The sequence below is a fragment of the Uloborus diversus genome, chromosome 1, assembly GCF_026930045.1.
Source record: "Uloborus diversus isolate 005 chromosome 1, Udiv.v.3.1, whole genome shotgun sequence".
Classification (NCBI taxonomy): Eukaryota; Metazoa; Arthropoda; class Arachnida; order Araneae; family Uloboridae; genus Uloborus; species Uloborus diversus.
This window is the reverse complement of record NC_072731.1, coordinates 27,844,507-27,864,663: the sequence shown is the minus strand read 5'-3', so window position 1 is coordinate 27,864,663 and position 20,157 is coordinate 27,844,507. Positions and strand designations below refer to the sequence as shown.

At 34.7% G+C, this 20,157-nt stretch overlaps 1 protein-coding gene across 1 annotated transcript in view; it reads left to right on the top strand.

Moving 5' to 3' along the window:
• Positions 1-20,157, top strand: part of LOC129228557 (activating signal cointegrator 1 complex subunit 2-like) — a 133,024-nt gene that overhangs the window by 53,021 nt on the left and 59,846 nt on the right. Inside the window, exons 7-9 of the mRNA XM_054863243.1 lie at positions 11,784-12,007; positions 14,687-14,767; positions 15,106-15,213. Coding sequence (XP_054719218.1) covers positions 11,784-12,007; positions 14,687-14,767; positions 15,106-15,213 — 413 coding nt within the window. The remainder of the gene's footprint in view (positions 1-11,783; positions 12,008-14,686; positions 14,768-15,105; positions 15,214-20,157) is intronic.

Genomic DNA, 20,157 nt, shown 5'->3' with positions numbered 1-20,157 from the left:
GCCACTATTGTTCCCGAATCGAGAAACAGTATGGAAGACTAGCCCTACTGCCTATCAGGTGACAGTGACTTCAACATCATCAGAACCTGATCCATGCAGTGACGACCAAGTTCGAAAAGATCAACTTGAAGACCCCGACATAAAACCAATTTTGGAGTTCATGGAAAGTGACAGTCGGCGACCTAGCTGGCAGGACGTTTCCATCTTCAGTCCTGCAACAAAAAGATACTGGGCTTTATGGAACTCGCTCCATTTACGGAACGGCGTGCCACACCGAAAATGGGAATCTGACGACGGCAAAACATCTAGGTGGCAGTTACTACTTCCCCAATCAAGGGTTTCAGATGTTCTGAAAGAAATACATAGTAGTGCGACTGGAGGACATTTTGTTGTCTTGAAAACCCTCAATAAAGTTTGGAAGCGCTTCTTCTGGAGCAAGGCGAAGGATGACGTGGAGAAGTGGTGCCATTCTTGTGACGCCTGTGCTGCTCGTAAAGGACCGAAGAAGAGAAGCAGAGGGAAGCTACATCTGTACAACGTTGGAGCTCCTTTCGAACGAATTGGGATCGACATCCTGGGTCCTCTACCAAGAACTGCTGATGGGAACAAATACATTCTTGTTTCCATCGACTACTTCACCAAATGGCCGGAAGCATATCCCATTCCAGATCAAGAGGCTACCACCGTAGCAGAGACTCTAGTCCAACATTGGATCTCGAGATATGGAACACCTTTGCAGATTCATTCCGATCAAGGGAGAAATTTCATTTCTGCTGTGTTTAAGCGCCTATGTCAAATTTTCAGAATTGAGAAAACTAGGACAACACCACTACACCCACAATCGGACGGCATGGTGGAGAGATTTAACCGCGCAATCCTGAATAATCTCTCGCTTATGGTATCCAGAAATCAACAGGATTGGGACAAGAAGCTACCTTTGTTCCTGCTGGCCTACCGCAGTGCTGTCCATGAGACTACTGGATTTGCCCCATCTCAGATGCTCTTCGGACGAGAGCTTTGGCTACCTTGTGATCTCGTCTTCGGTCGTCCTCCGGATGCGCCTGCATCGCCTGAGGAATACATCCAGGATCTCCAGGCCCGGTTGGAAGACGTTCATAACTTCGCACGAGAGCGAATCAACATCGCGGCGGAGAAGATGAAGACCCTGTTGGATATAATTTGAGATTAATGGCCTACAGCTAAGCTGAAAATTAGGCAACTCATTTCCAACTAAAAATTTGAGGTAGTGGTCTGCCCGAAGAAAATAAAACATGAATCATTCTTTACACTGAAAACATATATTTGACACATATTAAAAATTTATTACAACACAATGATTTGTTCCCCGAAGAAAAATTAAAAAAAGAGATCTTACAATAAGTCCATGCATGGATCAAAAGTCCTATTGATGTTCTATGGTGACGCCTCACCGGTCGTTGGACGGCATGGCAATTTCCACGAATTGCAGGCAGGTCAGTTCGGGCCGCGTGAGCAACAGTTCACCACATCAAGGAAAAGGCACACCAAGGATGGACACGATCTTCTTCCACCGGAGAACAATTAACCCCCATCAGGGAAAACTATAACTTTTCACTTTGGTAGACGTCATCACAACACGCGCTTTCCAAACTTAAGACATCAGCAGTGCTCCTTCAAGAAAGACCAAACCTCACCAAGAGGCCAATAACGAAAATTTATGATGACATTTGACGAACACGTTCACGAGACACAGACAACACAAGACGAGGAGACGAGTAGAAGAAAAGTAGCGAAGCAATCGAGCTACTGCCGGTCTGCGTATTTATAGCCAGATTCGGCCTTTCCCGAAACAATGTGACGTTACATGATTTGCATATTGCCAGAACACCACTACTCCGTAATCACACAGCTTGCAGGTTGCACAATTCTTATTTAATTTGGCATTCAGCACTTAACACCTCAACATGATTTCATCACGTCATCGACACGTGCTCTTTCGGAAGTTTACCGACATCTGCCGAATGACTGCAACCAATCATAGCGTGCCACACGTTTTTCCGAACATTTCCGATTCAAACTCGGACATTTGAGTGTCGGTAGCAGGTGGATGGGATTCCCCACTCAAGGTTTTCTCTCGGAATGGCAAAAGGTAAGTCACAAAATGTTTTTTTTTTAAAAACAATATTGGTGAAATCCTTCAAGAACCAAAAATAAAGGCATTTAGCCCAACAAGTTCCCCCCTCTTGAAGGAATTTCATCAAAAACCACATTATATACATTAAAAACATTTAACTACATTCATATTATATTTACAAAAGATACATTTGAAAAACAGTTCAAAAATTTGATACGCCCCCCCTCATTTAATCCCAATTAAATATAATTTTACAAAGTTTATTTAAACAATTCTTAGATAGGGGTTTAGTGAAAATATCCGCAATGTTTATATTTGTCCTCACATATTTAATCAAAAAAATCTTTTGCTCAATTAAATTTCTTAAAAAATGGTACCTTACATCAATGTGTTTTGTACGGGAATTCTCAATGGGAGACTTAGAAAAATCAATTGTTGCAGTGTTATCACAATAAATAATTGTATCTCTAAGCTGGAGGTTTTCAATATTTAATTCACTTATTTCTGTGATTATCCTCTTCAGCCAGACCATTTCTTTTGCAGTTTCACCAAGTGAAATATATTCTGCTTCCATTGTAGATAACGCAACACATTTATGTTTAAATGTCCTCCAATTAATTGGGACCCGATCAATACACAAAATTGATCCTCCCATTGAGACCCTATCCTCCCGATTAGCGGCGTAATCGGAGTCTGAAAATCCCCGTAGATCTACACTATTGATTGAGCTTAAATTTAGTTTGTATGATATTGTATACTTTAAATACCCTAGCAATCTTAATAGAAAATCCCAATGCTTTCTTCCGGGATTTGCTTGAAATTGGGAAAAAATATTCACCGCATACGAAATGTCAGGTCGGGTCTTTCCCGCTATGTATGCCATACAACCCAACAAATTTCTGTATGGGAGCTTTTCTGCTTCCCTTTTTTCTTCCTCAGTTTTCGGGCAGTCGTCCTTCGACAAAACTGTACCCTTTGAGATTGGGAGGAATTTGGCACATAGTAATCAGAGAATAACTCCAAGACCTTCGAAATATAAGAGCTTTGGTGAATAAAAAGATTATTTTTATCTTCCACAAATTCAATCCCCAGGAGCTTTCTGGTTTTCCCCATTTCTTTAATATCATACATACTTTTAATTTCATTAATTACCTTCTTAATTAAATTTTCATTTTTTGCTAGAATTATTATATCATCTACATAAATAAGAAGAAAAGTATTTTTGTCTCTATGGTATACACAATTACATCCTTTTAATTTTTGAAAACCAAAACCACGAAGAACACTGTCTATTTCTAAGAACCAGTTTCTTCCGGACTGGTGTAGTCCATAGAGAGACTTCTTCAATTTACAGACAAAATTAGGGTGGCTTTTACTGACAAAGCCCTCTGGTTGTCTCATGTAGATTTGTTCCTCTAAATCAGCATACAGGTAAGCATTTTTTACATCAATTTGTGAGTGACACCATTTTAAAACAGGGTTGGCCGGATTGGACCCAATTGGGTTGGATCCAATGGGTTTTTTTGAAAAAGCCCATTTAAAAAAACCCTTATTTAGCCCACTTTTGGGTTTTTTAAAACTTTCCAAGAAGTTTTTTTAAAAAATTAATTTATTCAAATACTTTCATAATTTAAATTCTTTTTTATTTGTTCTTCACCACAGCCAATAGACATAAAAAATGAATTTTGAACTTTAATAGTATTTCTTCACTCTTAACAGCATAAAAAAATACTTCAAACATTTTAAATAAATGTATAACTTTTTTCTTCAACTGATCAATAAATAGCTCAAATTATCTTGACTAAACCTGATTAAGTCCTGTAACGTCTGATTTTCTCAATATTTTTAGATTGTACAGAGGAGACTACTCTAGCCGAATGGCTTTCGTGTGAAATATTTTCCAGAAACTAACACGTAACAAATCTCGAATAAACAAGGTATATTTTTTAAATTAACAGGTTTTACGAATGGTCGAACAGAAAACAGAATAAGATGTACAGTATTTTCATTATCTTACAAAAAAGTTTAATATTTCTTACTCTGTACACAGAAATAGAAAAACAGGCAACATAAAATTCAAATAAATGTCTTGATTAAGCTGGAATTCAATAAAAAGGGATTTAAACTACTTGAGGTTCTACAGTATTTTTGCATAACAAAATGAAATACAATAAAGTAAAATGGAAAAAAAAAAAAAAATTAGTGATTACAAACAAACAATAGATTTTATCATTCGAGAAGTAACTTTGCCTTAACTGTTAGTAATCATGGAAAGTAAAAAATCTGAAACTTCACCAATTTTGGGTTTTGTCGTCGTTTTTACTTTTCTTCAGAAAACGCTGAATTTTAAAGCTTTTTTTTTACCCCAAGACAATTTTTTTGCTTTGTCTATATACTTACACTACAATATGCTACAAGTACCCCATGTTTTCCCTAAGAAAAGACAAAAAAACCCACATTTCTTTTAAAAAACCCAGCTTTAGTTGGGTTTTTTTGGGTTTTATTTAAAAAAACCCAAAAAAAACCCTGGGTCCATGGGCTTTTTTAAAAAAACCCGGGTTTTTGCCAACTCTGTTTTAAAAGACATATAAAAATAGAAAAGAAAACTCTTATAAGTGAAAACTCAATTACTGGACTGAAAACTTCAGAATATGACTCAATTGACTGACGGTCCCCCCTTACAACTAATCTGGCCTTGTATCTTACAATTTCACCCTTGTCATTTACCTTGAGGTCGTAGACCCACCTGTTTCCCAAAATTGGTTTCCCCTCTGGTGGGGGTACAAGGTCCCACACCTCTCTTTGGTTAATGACATCCAATTCAGACTCCATGGCCAGTTTCCAGTTGTCCACCTCGGGGGTAGCCATACATTGCCTATACGAGTTCGGTATAAAAATTTCTACCAAACTTGCTTCTTCACTTTCTCCCGAACTTTCACTGTCGTCACAGATTTCCCCTACTGTTGGATTTTTAGATGAAAAGTCAAAAAGTTTTGGTTTATACTCTATTTTATTTTCACTACAATATTTTAGAACCTGTTTTAATGAATTTAATCTTACTTTATTTTTACCGGCAATTGTATAATAAATATCAGTCCTATCCCCGGTCTTTCTCTTTTTGGCTTCTCTAACCCATTTAATTTTTTCACAGGGAGTTTGCTCAACGCTCTCCTGTATTTCCTGTTCAAGTTGAACTTCACTTATAGGCCTGATAAAGTTAAATTTTCTCTCATTTTTATTTTGGACTTTTAATTCCCCCCATTTTTCATTTTCATTGAACTTTACGTTAATAGTTTCTGTGACTGTTCTGGTTTCAGGATCCCAGATTCTGTACCCTTTGGTACGTAAGGCGTATCCGACCATGATCCCCTTGGTAGCCCTCATATCTAACTTTTTTAGTTTGGACCTAGGCTGACCTACATAGGCAGTACACCCAAAAATACGTAGGTGCCTCACTGAAGGTTTACGTCCAGAAAACAGCTCGAAAGGGGTCTTGTCCATATTTCCTATTACCGTCCGATTCCTTACATAGTTGAAACAAAGAGCGGCTTCAGCCCAAAACTCATCCCCCAATCCAGAATCCTTGAGCATAGACCTCACACCATTCATTATGGTTAAATTATATCTTTCTACTACCCCGTTCATTTGCGGGGTGTAGGAATTGGTCCGCTCTATTTTTATTCCCTGATTGGTGAGATAGTTTTCAAAATCTTTGTTAACAAATTCTGTTCCATTATCGGAACGGATAGCCAAAATTTTTGAATTCAGGAATCTTTCAGTCCTTTTTTGAAAATTTACAAAAACATTAAATGCCTCATTTTTTGTTCTTAAAAAGAAAACATATGACTTTCTTGAGAAATCATCTATAATTATAAAAATATATTTCTTTCCCCCCAAGGACTCGGTCTGAAGGGATCCCATCAGGTCCATGTAGAGCAATTGAAGTGCAGAATTAGTACGCCTTTCTGGCATAGATTTAAACGAGCACTTCCTCATTTTTCCTAATTGACAAGGGTCACAATTTGGTTTTTGCCCCTTCTTAATCTCCAGCCCTTGGACTGCACCAAGTTTACTCGTTTTGGTGATACTTTCCATATTTATATGGCAAAATCTCCTATGCCATTTTTCCATATCAACACTGACCATATTGGCCCCTTCAGACGGGTCCTTGGTCTTAAAAACTTTGGTATAGTTAACATTTTCACAATCAATATAAAAATTTGGTTTAGCATGATAAAGTTTATTTATTAAATTTGCTGTAAATAATTTAACATTTTCTTGATTAAAAACACAGATCTTTCCGGGCAACCATTTGAGCTTATAGCCCTGTCTGTCTATACAAGAACCAGAAATTAGGTTGCGTTGCAGTGTTGGAGCATAGAAAACGTTATTCAATGTGATGGTAACTAATTTTCCATCTGATTCAATTTTAAAAATCACTTTCCCAATGCCCTCTACTTGGCTCTTCACATTTCCTACAGCTACCTCCATTTGTGTGTTTTGTACAGGCTCTAGCTCGGCAAATAATGATCTATCTCTACAAAAATGAGATGTGCTGCCGCTATCCAATAGCCATGTATCCTCACATTTTGGGTAGGTAGTGTTTGCAGAAATTTCGTTTTCATTTACTGAACAAAACATTCCTGCCTGAGGGTCTTCTTTGGCTTGAAATTTAAAATTCTTATCCTGTTTTACTTTGTTACGGCTCCAACACTTCGACGCAATATACCCTTTCTTTTTGCAAATGTAACAAACTTTATTTTTAGCAAGAAATTTACCCCTACCATTTGCCATTCCGGAGTTTCCGGGTTTTGAAAACATTGCCGAATTTTCTACATTAGGCTCTTCGGCCAAATACCTAATCCTACCTTCCTCAACCAGTAGTTCATCTTTTACTTTCGAGAAAGTAAATCTTTCTCCTTCCCATCTGTAGATGGCTTGAACAATACTGCTGAAATTTGGAGGTAAATGCCGTATCAATTGAAAAGTTCTGAGTTTTTCTTCCATAATATATCCATTTTCGACTAATTGGTTAAAAATTCCCCCCAACCTTGCAGCGAATAATCCCACCATTTCACCTTCTTGCATTTTGCAAGAGAAGTAGGATTCCCACAATGCGGCTACTCTGGCCAAAGATGGGGGTTCAAAATTTGCCTTAAGGGCTTTCCAGGCTTCATTAGGATCTTCCAAATTATCAATTAACCTTTTTGTATCTTTTTCCAAGTTTAAATAGATGATGGCTAAGGCTTGGCCACATCTTTTTCTGTCAACACTAGTTAACTCCCCTTCTGGTTTCTTTTGGGTAATCTCCCATAAATCCCTTTCTATGAGCACCATTTTTATATCTTTGGACCAGGTAGCCCAATTATGGGAGCCCAACTTCTCAACGTTTCTATAATCTTTCTCCATAATAATAAAAAATGATTCAATTTTCTCCGGGCAGGTCAACCACGCTCTGCTACCACCTGTTGGATATAATTTGAGATTAATGGCCTACAGCTAAGCTGAAAATTAGGCAACTCATTTCCAACTAAAAATTTGAGGTAGTGGTCTGCCCGAAGAAAATAAAACATGAATCATTCTTTACACTGAAAAACATTTATTTGACACATATTAAAAATTGATTACAACACAATGATTTGTTCCCCGAAGAAAAATTAAAAAAAGAGATCTTACAATAAGTCCATGCATGGATCAAAAGTCCTATTGATGTTCTATGGTGACGCCTCACCGGTCGTTGGACGGCATGGCAATTTCCACGAATTGCAGGCAGGTCAGTTCGGGCCGCGTGAGCAACAGTTCACCACATCAAGGAAAAGGCACACCAAGGATGGACACGATCTTCTTCCACCGGAGAACAATTAACCCCCATCAGGGAAAACTATAACTTTTCACTTTGGTAGACGTCATCACAACACGCGCTTTCCAAACTTAAGACATCAGCAGTGCTCCTTCAAGAAAGACCAAACCTCACCAAGAGGCCAATAACGAAAATTTATGATGACATTTGACGATCACGTTCACGAGACACAGACAACACAAGACGAGGAGACGAGTAGAAGAAAAGTAGCGAAGCGATCGAGCTACTGCCGGTCTGCGTATTTATAGCCAGATTCGGCCTTTCCCGAAACAATGTGACGTTACATGATTTGCATATTGCCAGAACAACACTACTCCGTAATCACACAGCTTGCAGGTTGCACAATTCTTATTTAATTTGGCATTCAGCACTTAACACCTCAACATGATTTCATCACGTCATCGACACGTGCTCTTTCGGAAGTTTACCGACATCTGCCGAATGACTGCAACCAATCATAGCGTGCCACACGTTTTTCCGAACATTTCCGATTCAAACTCGGACATTTGAGTGTCGGTGGCAGGTGGATGGGATTCCCCGCGCAAGGTTTTGTCTCGGAATGGCAAAAGGTAAGTCACAAAATGTTTTTTTTTTTTTTTAAACAATATTGGTGAAATCCTTCAAGAACCAAAAATAAAGGCATTTAGCCCAACAGACCCGATACGACACAAGGTCTACTGGACATGAATTCAACGAAGGCGACAAGGTATGGTTATGGAATCCCATCCGACGGAAAGGTCTGTCACCCAAATTGCAGTCGCATTGGGATGGACCCTACAAAGTCCTTAACCGACTAAATGACCTCGTAGTGAGGATCCAAAAATCACCTAATGCAAAACCTAGGGTTGTACATTATGATCGGTTAGCCCCATACTATGGCCATAGTTCATGAGTATTACGTAAACAACCATAATTGATAACATAAAAGTTGTAGATAATTTTTTTTTTGCTTTTAATGTTTAGTAATATTTCTTGTTATTATTGTGTTTCCTATGCATTATTGGTTATTATTTAATGTGTGTATTTGTGAACTTGTGATAGAAGTTTGCACCCTTTCTGGGGATTGTACTGCCCGGGACGTGCAGTCCTTGGGAAGGGGGCAATGTTACAAATTCTGTAAATAGTAATTATTGTAGTAACGTAACCTGTAAATAGTTTCCCGTAATGAATATACAACCCCTTAACATATAGCTAAAGTATACAACCCCCTATTCTTTTTTTTTTCTTATTTCATTCACTGATTTTATCAATGAAAGTGTAGTTGTAGAACGTTGTAGCATTTTCTGGAATCTTTGAGAGATTTCTTTTCGGTGTGTATATAAGCCGTTAGCGATGGATAAAAAGTTTAGTTTCGATTGAGAATTTGTTCTGAGGGTGTATTAGCTCTGTTTATTGCGAGGCATTTCGCTGTGTTGTTTTGGTATTTGGAAGTAAATACGTGTGTAAACTTTGAGTTTACGGTGTTGTGTGATAATTGCTTAATTGCTGATGAATAATTTAGCAGTTGTTGACGATATTTCCTGTACATAGTGTAAATAAATTTCCTGTGTTTTTATCAAGAACTGTGTCATCCTTTCAAGAAAGTTGGAAGTCTCACCGAATCCGTTACAATATGTTTGTGAAAAAACCTTTTGTATCTGCATTTAGGCTGTGATATAAATCACTTTGCCTTCAAAAGTACTTGTCCACAAAAGGTATTTTACTGATATTCACGGTGCAAATGCATTAGCTATTGCTTCACATTGCAAGTTTCTTAGCTTGGTCTTTCCCTTACTTTTACAATCAGTATGTTTTTTTTTTTTTTTTTTTTTTTGTGGGGGGGGGGGGGATGTTATTCTGTTGGAAAAAGAAAGTTATTTTTAGCCGTTAATAAAATATTCTGTTTAGTTTGTTCCGTTATGTATGGACTTTGCTAGCAAAACTTCTTCAGCTTGAAGATCCTGATGTTACCAGACATGAAAGTTTTCTTCGTTTTCACAGAAATCCACTTTAAAATGGCTATTTGGCTATTTTTGAACCCTATCTAAATCTTAAAAAATCATGACCGAAAGTTACAGTGATAATTTTTAAAACAAATTTTTTGTAATTAAAATTAATTTTAATTATTTCTAACACTGTAAATGGAAACTTGATTTCAGAAGCATGCCAACCTTGAATTTGTGTTTCCCCTAAAATCGTATGTCATGTTTGAGATTTTATTCTATTTAGATCCTGTGTATATATTTTAGTGATTTTGGAAATTGACAGTTATTTTTGCATATGCTACCTTTAAAATACTTATTTTGATTTTGATTATTTTGTTTCTTCCCTTTATTTTTCTTATTGCTAGATCATTGATATTTTTTAAATTATTTGTCTCATTAATTTAATTATTATGCATTTTTAAGTATTTTTATTGCATTTTAATTATATCCTCATTGTATCTAACTGTGGTCATTCTTGTTGCAATAATTGTCAATGCTCATTATAGTCAGCTTGCTAAAAACAACAAAATATGTATTATATGCAGTCTTGCATAATATAGATGACCGCAAGACCGGCGTTGGCAGCAAATTTTTGGCTCTGCAGAATTTTTTTCCAACTGCCAATGGTTTTTTTTTTTTTTTTTTTTTAAAGCTTTTCATTTTATCTAAGTCTGATTATATGTGAAAGTGATGTAACCAAGAGTACTAAAAATAGCAATTTATCAGTTGTGCAAGTAAACTATGTGTGCGCTGTCAAAAAGTGTATTTTACTCTTATACTGTGTGAGTTTTTCAATAAAAAATTCCCGGAAGAAAATAATCAGTTTACCAATAGCTATTTTAAAATGCTGTTATAAAATTCAGTATAGCAACAATCTGAATTAATTATAGAAATTCAAAGATTTAAAAACAATGTGAAAGACAAAAAGCTGTTTTCTTTTCTGAAATTCCTTCGCTCTTCCATATTGCACTTTGATTTTTTACTTGACATGATTGAAATGCTACTTGCCCAACCAAATGCAAGCCCCTCTGTTCTTAAAATGAAGCAACATTGGCTATTTTAAACTCTTTTCAAGCAATGTAATATATTTGCCTTAATCAATGAACATCTATTATAGCTATCAACACAAAAATAAATTTCAAGTAATGGCTAAACTATTAAACTGAAATATTCTGCAAATATTCTTTTTAAAGGCAGGAATTGTTGCAACTTGGATTGCAGTGAATTCAGATAATACAAAAATAACCTTATTTTTAAGCAATGACATTGCTTATTGTTCTTCACTTGACCCTTTTTGGTGTCTTTTGATTTTATTTTCCCCCGCCTTCTTTTGCAGAACCACCGTCAACCAGCTTCTTCCCATGCTGTTCCTCTAGCGAAAACTGTCTCCAAGTTGCGTCCATATCCTACACACACACATGCATATCTACACCTACACATATGCACATACACATACACAAAAACACACGTCTACACACACACACACACACCACCACCACATACGCACACACATTCGTGATAGCGAAAAACATAATTTGAATTCAAAATGTCAAAATTCAATTTTTTTTTCTTTTTGAATTGACAGTAAAAAAGGCAAGAAAGAAAAAAACTTACTGAGAAGAAAATAATACTTTTTTGATCTCAAATTCAGTTTTTCCCCCTACCATTAATTTTGCCAAAAACAGATTAAAAGTAAAATACATTTGAATGAGTTATATGAAAAAAAGTTTACAGTGCTTAATACAAAAACACAAATTTCATCATTTTAGTTTTAACTATGCAAAATATTTTTGAATTTAGAATTTGTTTTTCATTGTCTGAAAAAAAAAATTATGTGTTATTTTAGGCTTTCAGTAGAGCTGAAGAAAGGTTATTTTTGAACATAAATGAAAAGTATAATGGTTGTCTTAAACTAGAAGAAAGAGCTTCATCTAGGATTGGAGCATTATCAATTGAAACTCTCATGGATGTTATAAGCTACATTGCTGATACTGGTGGTACGTTGTACATCTTTGCAGAAATATATCCTCAAGCAAACAGGATGCTTTATGTTAATGGTGCTGTTAATAGGTAACTAAACCTTCTATGTTTTTACCTTCGTCTTGCCTTTTTCACTCTTTTACTGTTTTTGTATATGTTCCAATTCATTATGTTCTCCTGCTCTTTCATAAGATGAATGCTTTCAAGTTTTATCTTACACAGGGGTGTTTGTTCTACCGCAAAAACAATGGTGCACTCCCCCCCCCCCCCTCTCCCTTACATAAGAACAAGAGAATCTACCTGCCATGTGATCCCTTCAATTCAAATATGTTTAACGGTTTAGCGAACACTCTGAATCAGGGTTCGTACGCTCCTTCAAAACTCCTCCAATACTCCTTCAGTTAGGAAATTTTTTTGAAGGGCCCTTCAAACTCCTTCATTTTAGTTTTAATTCCTTCAAACCTCCTTCTTTTTTAGTTCAAGACTACATAATCTTCCTCTATGACAGTAACTTAAAATACTTTGATCGACAACTTAGTCCCAAGGGCGATTGTATGAGGGCAGTTTTAATGTAGTGATTTTATTTATTTTTTCATAAAGATTTACAAATTGATCATAGTTGAGTCACAAAAGTTGAAGGTGAAAATATTATTAGATGACTGAGATATTTCATAAGTGAAGTAAAACATGCTTAAATGGTGCTTGGCTATTTTTTCAAGTTTTATGTGATTATTGTTTTCCCCTCCACCTCAGCAGCAAAAGTCAGATTGTCTAATTATCCTCATAAATGTAATATCCAATGATCGAGTAACGCTGACATGACAACATCAGCAATGAAACTCGCACCACGGTATGATAATTTGATAATGTGTTTTGATAATGTTTAAAATGCAGGGAAATGCTTTATTTTGATAGGACTGAGCTGTTTTACTGGTGAGACTCATTTTAGGAGAATGAAGAAACGTAAAAATGGTCAACAAAAAACGCTATCTACTGGAGTTTACGGTTAATCCACTGGATTTAGGGTTAAAATGTCAACTATCAAACTATCACCAAACAGGGCAATGGCTTTTTTCAAATGTAGAAGCAATTTTCACCCATCATACCTTGACGGGCGACTTTCTAGTTATTTAAATATTTAAAAATACATAAATATGTTGTTATTATACAGACAGTTAATTGTAACAATATGTTTATAAAAAATATGACATGTGACAAGAGGAAGAGTTATGTGAAGTTATCTGAAGTTATGATAAAGGGGGAAGGGGGTCAAATATGTTGAAAAAAAGTGTGACATCATTTAATGACAGCCCATTAGTACTCCTTCAAAATCTCATTTTACTCCTTCAAAACTCCTTCATTTTATTTCTGAAATTGAGTACAAACCATGTGAATTGAACAAAACATTTTTTTCTTTTCACAGATTATATCTATTCACTGATTACATGTATGATTACAGTATAAATTTTCAATTTGAATGTAGTTTTCTAATTTTTTCTTGGATAAATACTTTATTTATTTTTTTGGGGGGGGGGAGGATGCAGTCCATAATAAGGTTGTCAAAAACAGAGCATATGCTCAAAATAGTATTTCTTTCGATTGATATTTGATACTAAAAATATCTTGAAATTTTATCGAAATTATGTCCTACTTTTTTAAAAATCCCTCCTCTGACCTCTGATGTTACATGCCGGTAGTAGAATTTATAAGACTTCATTTATGTAGTTGTTGTAGTTGTTTTCAAAACAAGGTGCATTTTAACACATAAATTTTTTTCCAAGTGTGCATATATCTTCATAGGTTTTTTATTAGCTTTCTTTTATATGTTTGTGGAAAAAAAAACACAACTTTATTTGTTGAGACTTTTTTTAATGGACAGTCACGTGTTCACCAAAAATAGTAAATATTTTTTTAAAATCTTGTTATTTGCATCAAAATTCAAAGCTTCTCACAACATGAAACTTGCGATATATGTGCATTTTTACTTCCTTTTACAAAAAAGGAAGTATTGTATTCTTGAAAAAATTGTCACTCAAAAATCTACCTTAATTTCCATTTTGCTCACCCGCAAATGAATGTTGAGGTTTTTTTTTCGACCCGACCATATGTGCATATATACCTAAGAACAAATAGATGCCCGAAATATCCATTTTGACGATTCCCGAGTTAATTACAATTCTTGTGACGTCTGTAATTACATACGTATGTATGTCACGTAACTCGAGAACGGTATGTCCTAGAAAATTGAAATTTGGTACGTAGACTCCTAGTGAGGTCCAGTTGTGCACCTCTCCTTTTGGTTGCATTTGAGTGTTTCTAAAGGGATCTTTTGCACTTTTTGGGGGGAAATCATTGTTAATTTCGATGCAAACACAAGGAGTGTTATAACTTGGCGGACACTTGGTGATATATTACCAATCTTTTGGTTGCCAAGTTTTGTCGCCAACTTGAAAACAAGTTTGGCGATTTTTTTTAAAAAAATCTGGTTTCATTTGGCCACTGTTGTTGATATTTAGAGAGCTAACTATTGAATCACATTAAAATTGCCAGTAATGGGGAAACAACATTAAATTGGTGTAAAAGGAAGTCATGTGATGCACACATCAGCTTGTTTCCTGCAATTTAAAAAAAAAAAGTCCTTATTTTGAGTTATAAAATGATTATGGGTTATTTTTTGAATGTAAAACTACAACAAAAAAAAAAGGTAAAATTTTAACTTTAACTGTTATAACAAGCATAATGAATCTTGTTTCTGGTTTCATATTCCAGGATAGCAACATTTTACGAACAAGTATTTCCTGCAGTTGAAAAGCAAGTTAAACTACTGAGCAAAAGAAATGAAAATCACAGGTATTTATAATTTTTGTACAGGAATATTCATGCATTATGATTGACTTGCATTTTATTGGAGAACTGATATTTTTTAATCATGTTTACCTAAACTCAAATATTAATTAAACAATTTAGAATCATTTTGACTTGGTGATAAAACATATTCTCCAGTTTTCTGCCCTGCGAGCATAAAAAGCATATTAGCTTGATCAAAATATGTGATTAAGACACTTTTTGAAAAATAATTCTTTCAAAATACAATGACTGATCTTGATTTGAACGTTTTTTGAAGTAAGTAATTAGCATGTGAAGACGAACTCAAATAACGTGTAGTTAAATAACTTTTAAAATTTCAGGCTTTTTGAAGACCTAAAAAAGAAAATTGTGCTATCAAAATCATTTCTCTTGAAGTTATTCAGATGTATACTTAATTTTTGTGGTATTGAATCGGTTCTCAATTCAAGGTAAGTTATTTATTTAAAAATCTGGAAGCTCTTGGCCCAACTAATTTTTGCTCAAAAAGAAAATGTTAGTAAAAGGGTCATTCCCTGTCAAGTTATCCAAAGTTTTTTCCCTCAACTTTGTCTTTTTTTTTTTTTTTTTTGAAAAATCTCAAAAATTTGTGTGTATTTTATCTTTGTGCTCAATGGAATCATATTTTTATGAATTTTTGAGTAAAATTTGACTTAAGAAGTAATGATATTTTTCAGATTCTAATTAGTTAAATATGGGGTTATCTTACTGATGATGGTCTAGTAAGAAGTAATTAATCATGGCTATATTTGAAATGAGCCAACATGAATTTGTATATGGGTAAACTGCCCTCCCCCGCCACACCACCATTTTTTTTCAAAACTTTATTTAAAAAAAAAAAAAAGCTGGTATGTGTAAGAGTAATAATCGTAATGAACTGAGACGCTGCCAAACATAAGTAGTGACAAAGGCCTATAAATGGGAGGGATGTCATAAAAACTAAAAGTGAGGAAAATTTTAACATACAAATAGAACCACACTCATTTGCAGCTCCAAGGAAAGTAGGACAGTAGTGTGAGGGGAGGATGGCAATCTGGAATGATGCTTGACAACATGGAAGGTTATGCTTAAATTAGCAAAATTTGTTTGATACATATCTGTTTTTAATATATGTATAACTAGATCTCTTTGCATTACTCTATTTTGCAACAAAAATTAAAAAGAAGACTTGCAATAAAGAAAAGACAAAAACAGTTGCACTTCAGATGTTGTAGGAAGACAGTTATGTGGGCAGACATATGATCTGATACTTTGGTTTATTTTTAGTTTAATGTAAAAAGAGTGGAAACACACTGAAGCAACAAGGGGGGACACTACTATTTTGCTATGATCTTGGAGTAAACTACTTATTTCCTCCCTGCAAAATTGAAGGTTGGTGCAGGGCTAGGGGATGAAATGAATTATAACTTTCCTTATCAGATATTGAAGTAATCAAGTTCATTTTGTGAAGTTAGGATCAAAAAAGAAACACTTGGTCTGAAAACAAATACATATGGTGTAAAAATAATCCTCAATTCAATCCCCAAGTGAAGTGTGATGCTAAAAGTTCACGCCAGCTCATTTCAAGCATAACTATGTTTTCTTACAACTCACTAGACCATCACCAGTAAGATAACCCCATATTTAACTAATTAGAATCTGAAAAATATCATTATTTCTTAAGTCAAATTTTATTCAAAAATTCATAAAATATGATCTTATTGAGATCCTAACTTGAAATTTTGCACAAACAAAGATAAAATACACACAAATTTTTGACAATTAAAAAAACTGCCATACCTTTTCTGAGAAATTTAAATTTTTAAATTAAATTTCATATTTTTAAGATGAAACTTTTTATAAAGTCAGTCATGTTGCATATCATATTTAACAGCAATTAATGTACTTTAAACGCTTTTTACCAAACCTTTCTATCTATATTTGGTGCTGAGTTATCATCCATTTTATGTTCAAGCATTCATGAAAAAAAGAGGGTTTTTCTAAAAATCAAAGTCTCATAAATAAAAAAATAAAAGAAATAAAAATCTAAAAATTTGGACCTCTTATTACCTCAAAGGGTACAATCGATGAGCCAAATTTCAAAGAAATAAAAAAAGGTGAGGGAAAAAAATTCTCAAATGTCTCACTTGACATGGAATGACTCAAATATAAATTTTGTTGTTGGTGTGTATTATTTTTAAAGTAGACAGAATCAAATAAAATGCAGCTCAAATGTAATACAGATTGAAATTTCTGATAGACATGACATAGAGGTCAACCCTTGAATGACTTCTGATCTGTGTTAATTAGTGCAAATTTTTATTACTTCGCAGTGACTTCTTTCCTTAAATAGCATCAAAATGTTTGTGTTAATGCTATTTACTAAATATGCAACTATTATATGCCATTAAATAAATGAGTGAATCTTCAAAAGTCTAACATTTTCTAATCACAAAATCTTTAAAAATAAAAATGCTTTACGTTTTTTTTATTCCAATGTTTACTGAGTTTAATGAGGAACTTGCTGTTTTTTCATTTCTCCAAGTGTAATTTGTTAGCGTGACTTAGGTAAATAGACTACTCTGAATAGATCTTATTTCTAGTGAACAATAAGCAGTGCCAGGGCCGGATTTGGAAATGTGGAGGCCCAGGGGCAATGAAGGAGTGGAGGCCATTAATCAGGGATCGAAAAGATCATCATATTTTCGAAAATAACTTTGATATATATTCGAATATTTTGATATATATATGTATATATCCAATATTTTCGATCAGCTCAGCACTTCAATTAAATAGGGTCTGGTGGGGGAAAGTGGTCAATGGGGTAAAGTGGTCATACGTCAAATAAATGACTATAGCTTGGAAATAAATGTTCAAATGAATGTAAAAATTTTATTTTAGATTTGGGGAGTTAGAAACTACATTTTTAATACAAAATTTCCAAACCTGGCAAAATTTTATTTGGTAAACAAAATATTTTGTGTAAATATGAAAATTTTAAAAATCTAAACATCTCTTTTAACTTCTTTGGGAAATTTTGTCTGTTAGAATTATGAACAGATTGACGGCACAGGAAGCTTCCTACATGTCTTAAGATCGCTTACTCATTAGCAGTTAGCTGAATATATTTTAGATCATTTTTTAGAACAATTTTAGTAAGATGGGGTAAAGTGGTCATAATATTAGGCTTAACAAATATTGTTCTTCTAATGTCACTTAAGAGTTATGTATAAGGCAGATATGAATTAAATATTAATTTCACTTAATATGTATTGTTTTTACCGTAAATGGGGTTAAATATACGAGTATATGCATATACTCGTGTAGGCATGTATACAAACGTATTCACATAAATGCACCAATAAATACGTATATGGGTATCTGCGATATGGGTATTTTTTATCTATGCAGACTTACATTCGACTATGCAAGTATATACTTGCTTTTACTCGTATGTATACGAACACTTATATACTCAGGTAGACACGTATATACACGTACGTACTCGAGTAGCTACTTACATACAAGCATATGACATACAAGTATACAGGATTAGTTTAAACTCTTGGGAAAATTTTTACCAGGTGTTAGAGGGGAGGATAAGAAGCAAGAATCCCAAGGAACATATGGTCACAAACACAATGCTGACGCGCTACATGCACGCAAAGCCAAAGACTGATGGATGCAAAACAGGTCACAAATTTGTTACACTAAGACAATTTTGCACAACATTTTAGGTTGTAAGAAGGTTTTAAAGCGATTGAAGAAATTTGCGGCCTGCAGCTGTAATGCATGCGCCGCAATCACAAAGCACTCTCTGTTTTAATAACGAGACTTTTGAAAAACTTTCATCCGTCGCTGCGCCTTTGTCGCGATGCGTGTATTAGAACTACTACGGGCCGTAACTTTTAAAAAGTGCTCTAAATATTCTTAAAAACTAAATTTTGAGTAAAATCATCTTTGTGTAAAAAATTTGTGACCTGTTTTGTATCCATCAGTTTCTGGCTTTGTGTGCATGTAGCGCGTCAACGAACATAAACTCCTTATTATTCTTTGCTTTTTGTCCTCACTTCTCACACCCTTTAGATTTTTGCTCAAGAGCATGGATTCACTCTGTAGGCATACATGTATGTAAGCATATATACTCGTGAATACATATATGTACTGGTTGACGAGTATGTACGGACACATAAATGTACGTATATACGTTTTTTCAGGTATATAATTGTGTTTACACGTATACATACATATATACTCGTGCTTCCATATATACGTGTATATACGTGAGTAGACACGTGCAAACACGCACTGGATGAATCCACGAATTAACTCGTGTATACCCGTATATACATTTATGTACAGTTATGTATATACCAACATGTACACTTGTACATATATGCGTATATACGTCTACTATACACGTATATACTCAGGTATGCACGGTATCTACTCATATATGAACGTGATTACTCATGTTTACACGACACGTATATACTCGTGAATACACGCATATATTAGTGCATATACTTGTAACCATAAAAATAACTGAAATATACAAATATTAGGGTTATTTAATACGGTTTTACATTTATTTTTAACTATGACCACTTTACCCCATGCTATGACCACTTTCCCCCATCCCATGGGGTAAAGTGGTCATAAATACAAAAGGGAAAAGAAAGTGTTATAAAACTAATTAATTTTTTTTTTCTAAACTTCAGTGTACTGTGTTCTTTAATAATGCAATGTAAAATAACAACAAAAAAAGTTGACGTGTTTAAATTATTTGTTGTATTTATTATCCACCAAAGTTGAAAACCTACGATTTTATGACCACTTTACCCCACCAGACCCTATATCCTGAAGTTACTGCTATTTATTTTTTTACATTAATATCATTATAGTTTATATGGGTGAAAAAACGTAAAATTTGCTGACCCATGAAAGTTAGGATATTTTTTAAAAATTTTATTGTGAGGGCCCCTTTGTTGTGGAGACCCCAGGGCAGTAGCCCCGTCTGCCCTCCCCTAAATCCCACCCTGTGCAGATCTTACGTTCAAGGAGTCATCAGTAAATTGCTTAAATGCACATGTTTACGATTGACATGGCTATTGAATTTATGGGTTATAGCCTTATTACATTCGTTGATTAAACAGAAAGATAGTCCAGAGCTAAACAATCTTACTCTCCCTATGAACATATATTTTCTAACAGTAGCTGTCAATGGTGTCACTATGGGGGGGGGTCTGCCCCAAGTGTCACCCATCTGGGGGTTGACACCCAAAGTGAAATTGCAAGTTTTTGAAAAAATACAAAGCTAAAATGCATTTTTAAAACTACAAACTTGAAAACGTTCCGAGAGTGGGGGGGGGGGGAGCTGTCACCACAAATTACTG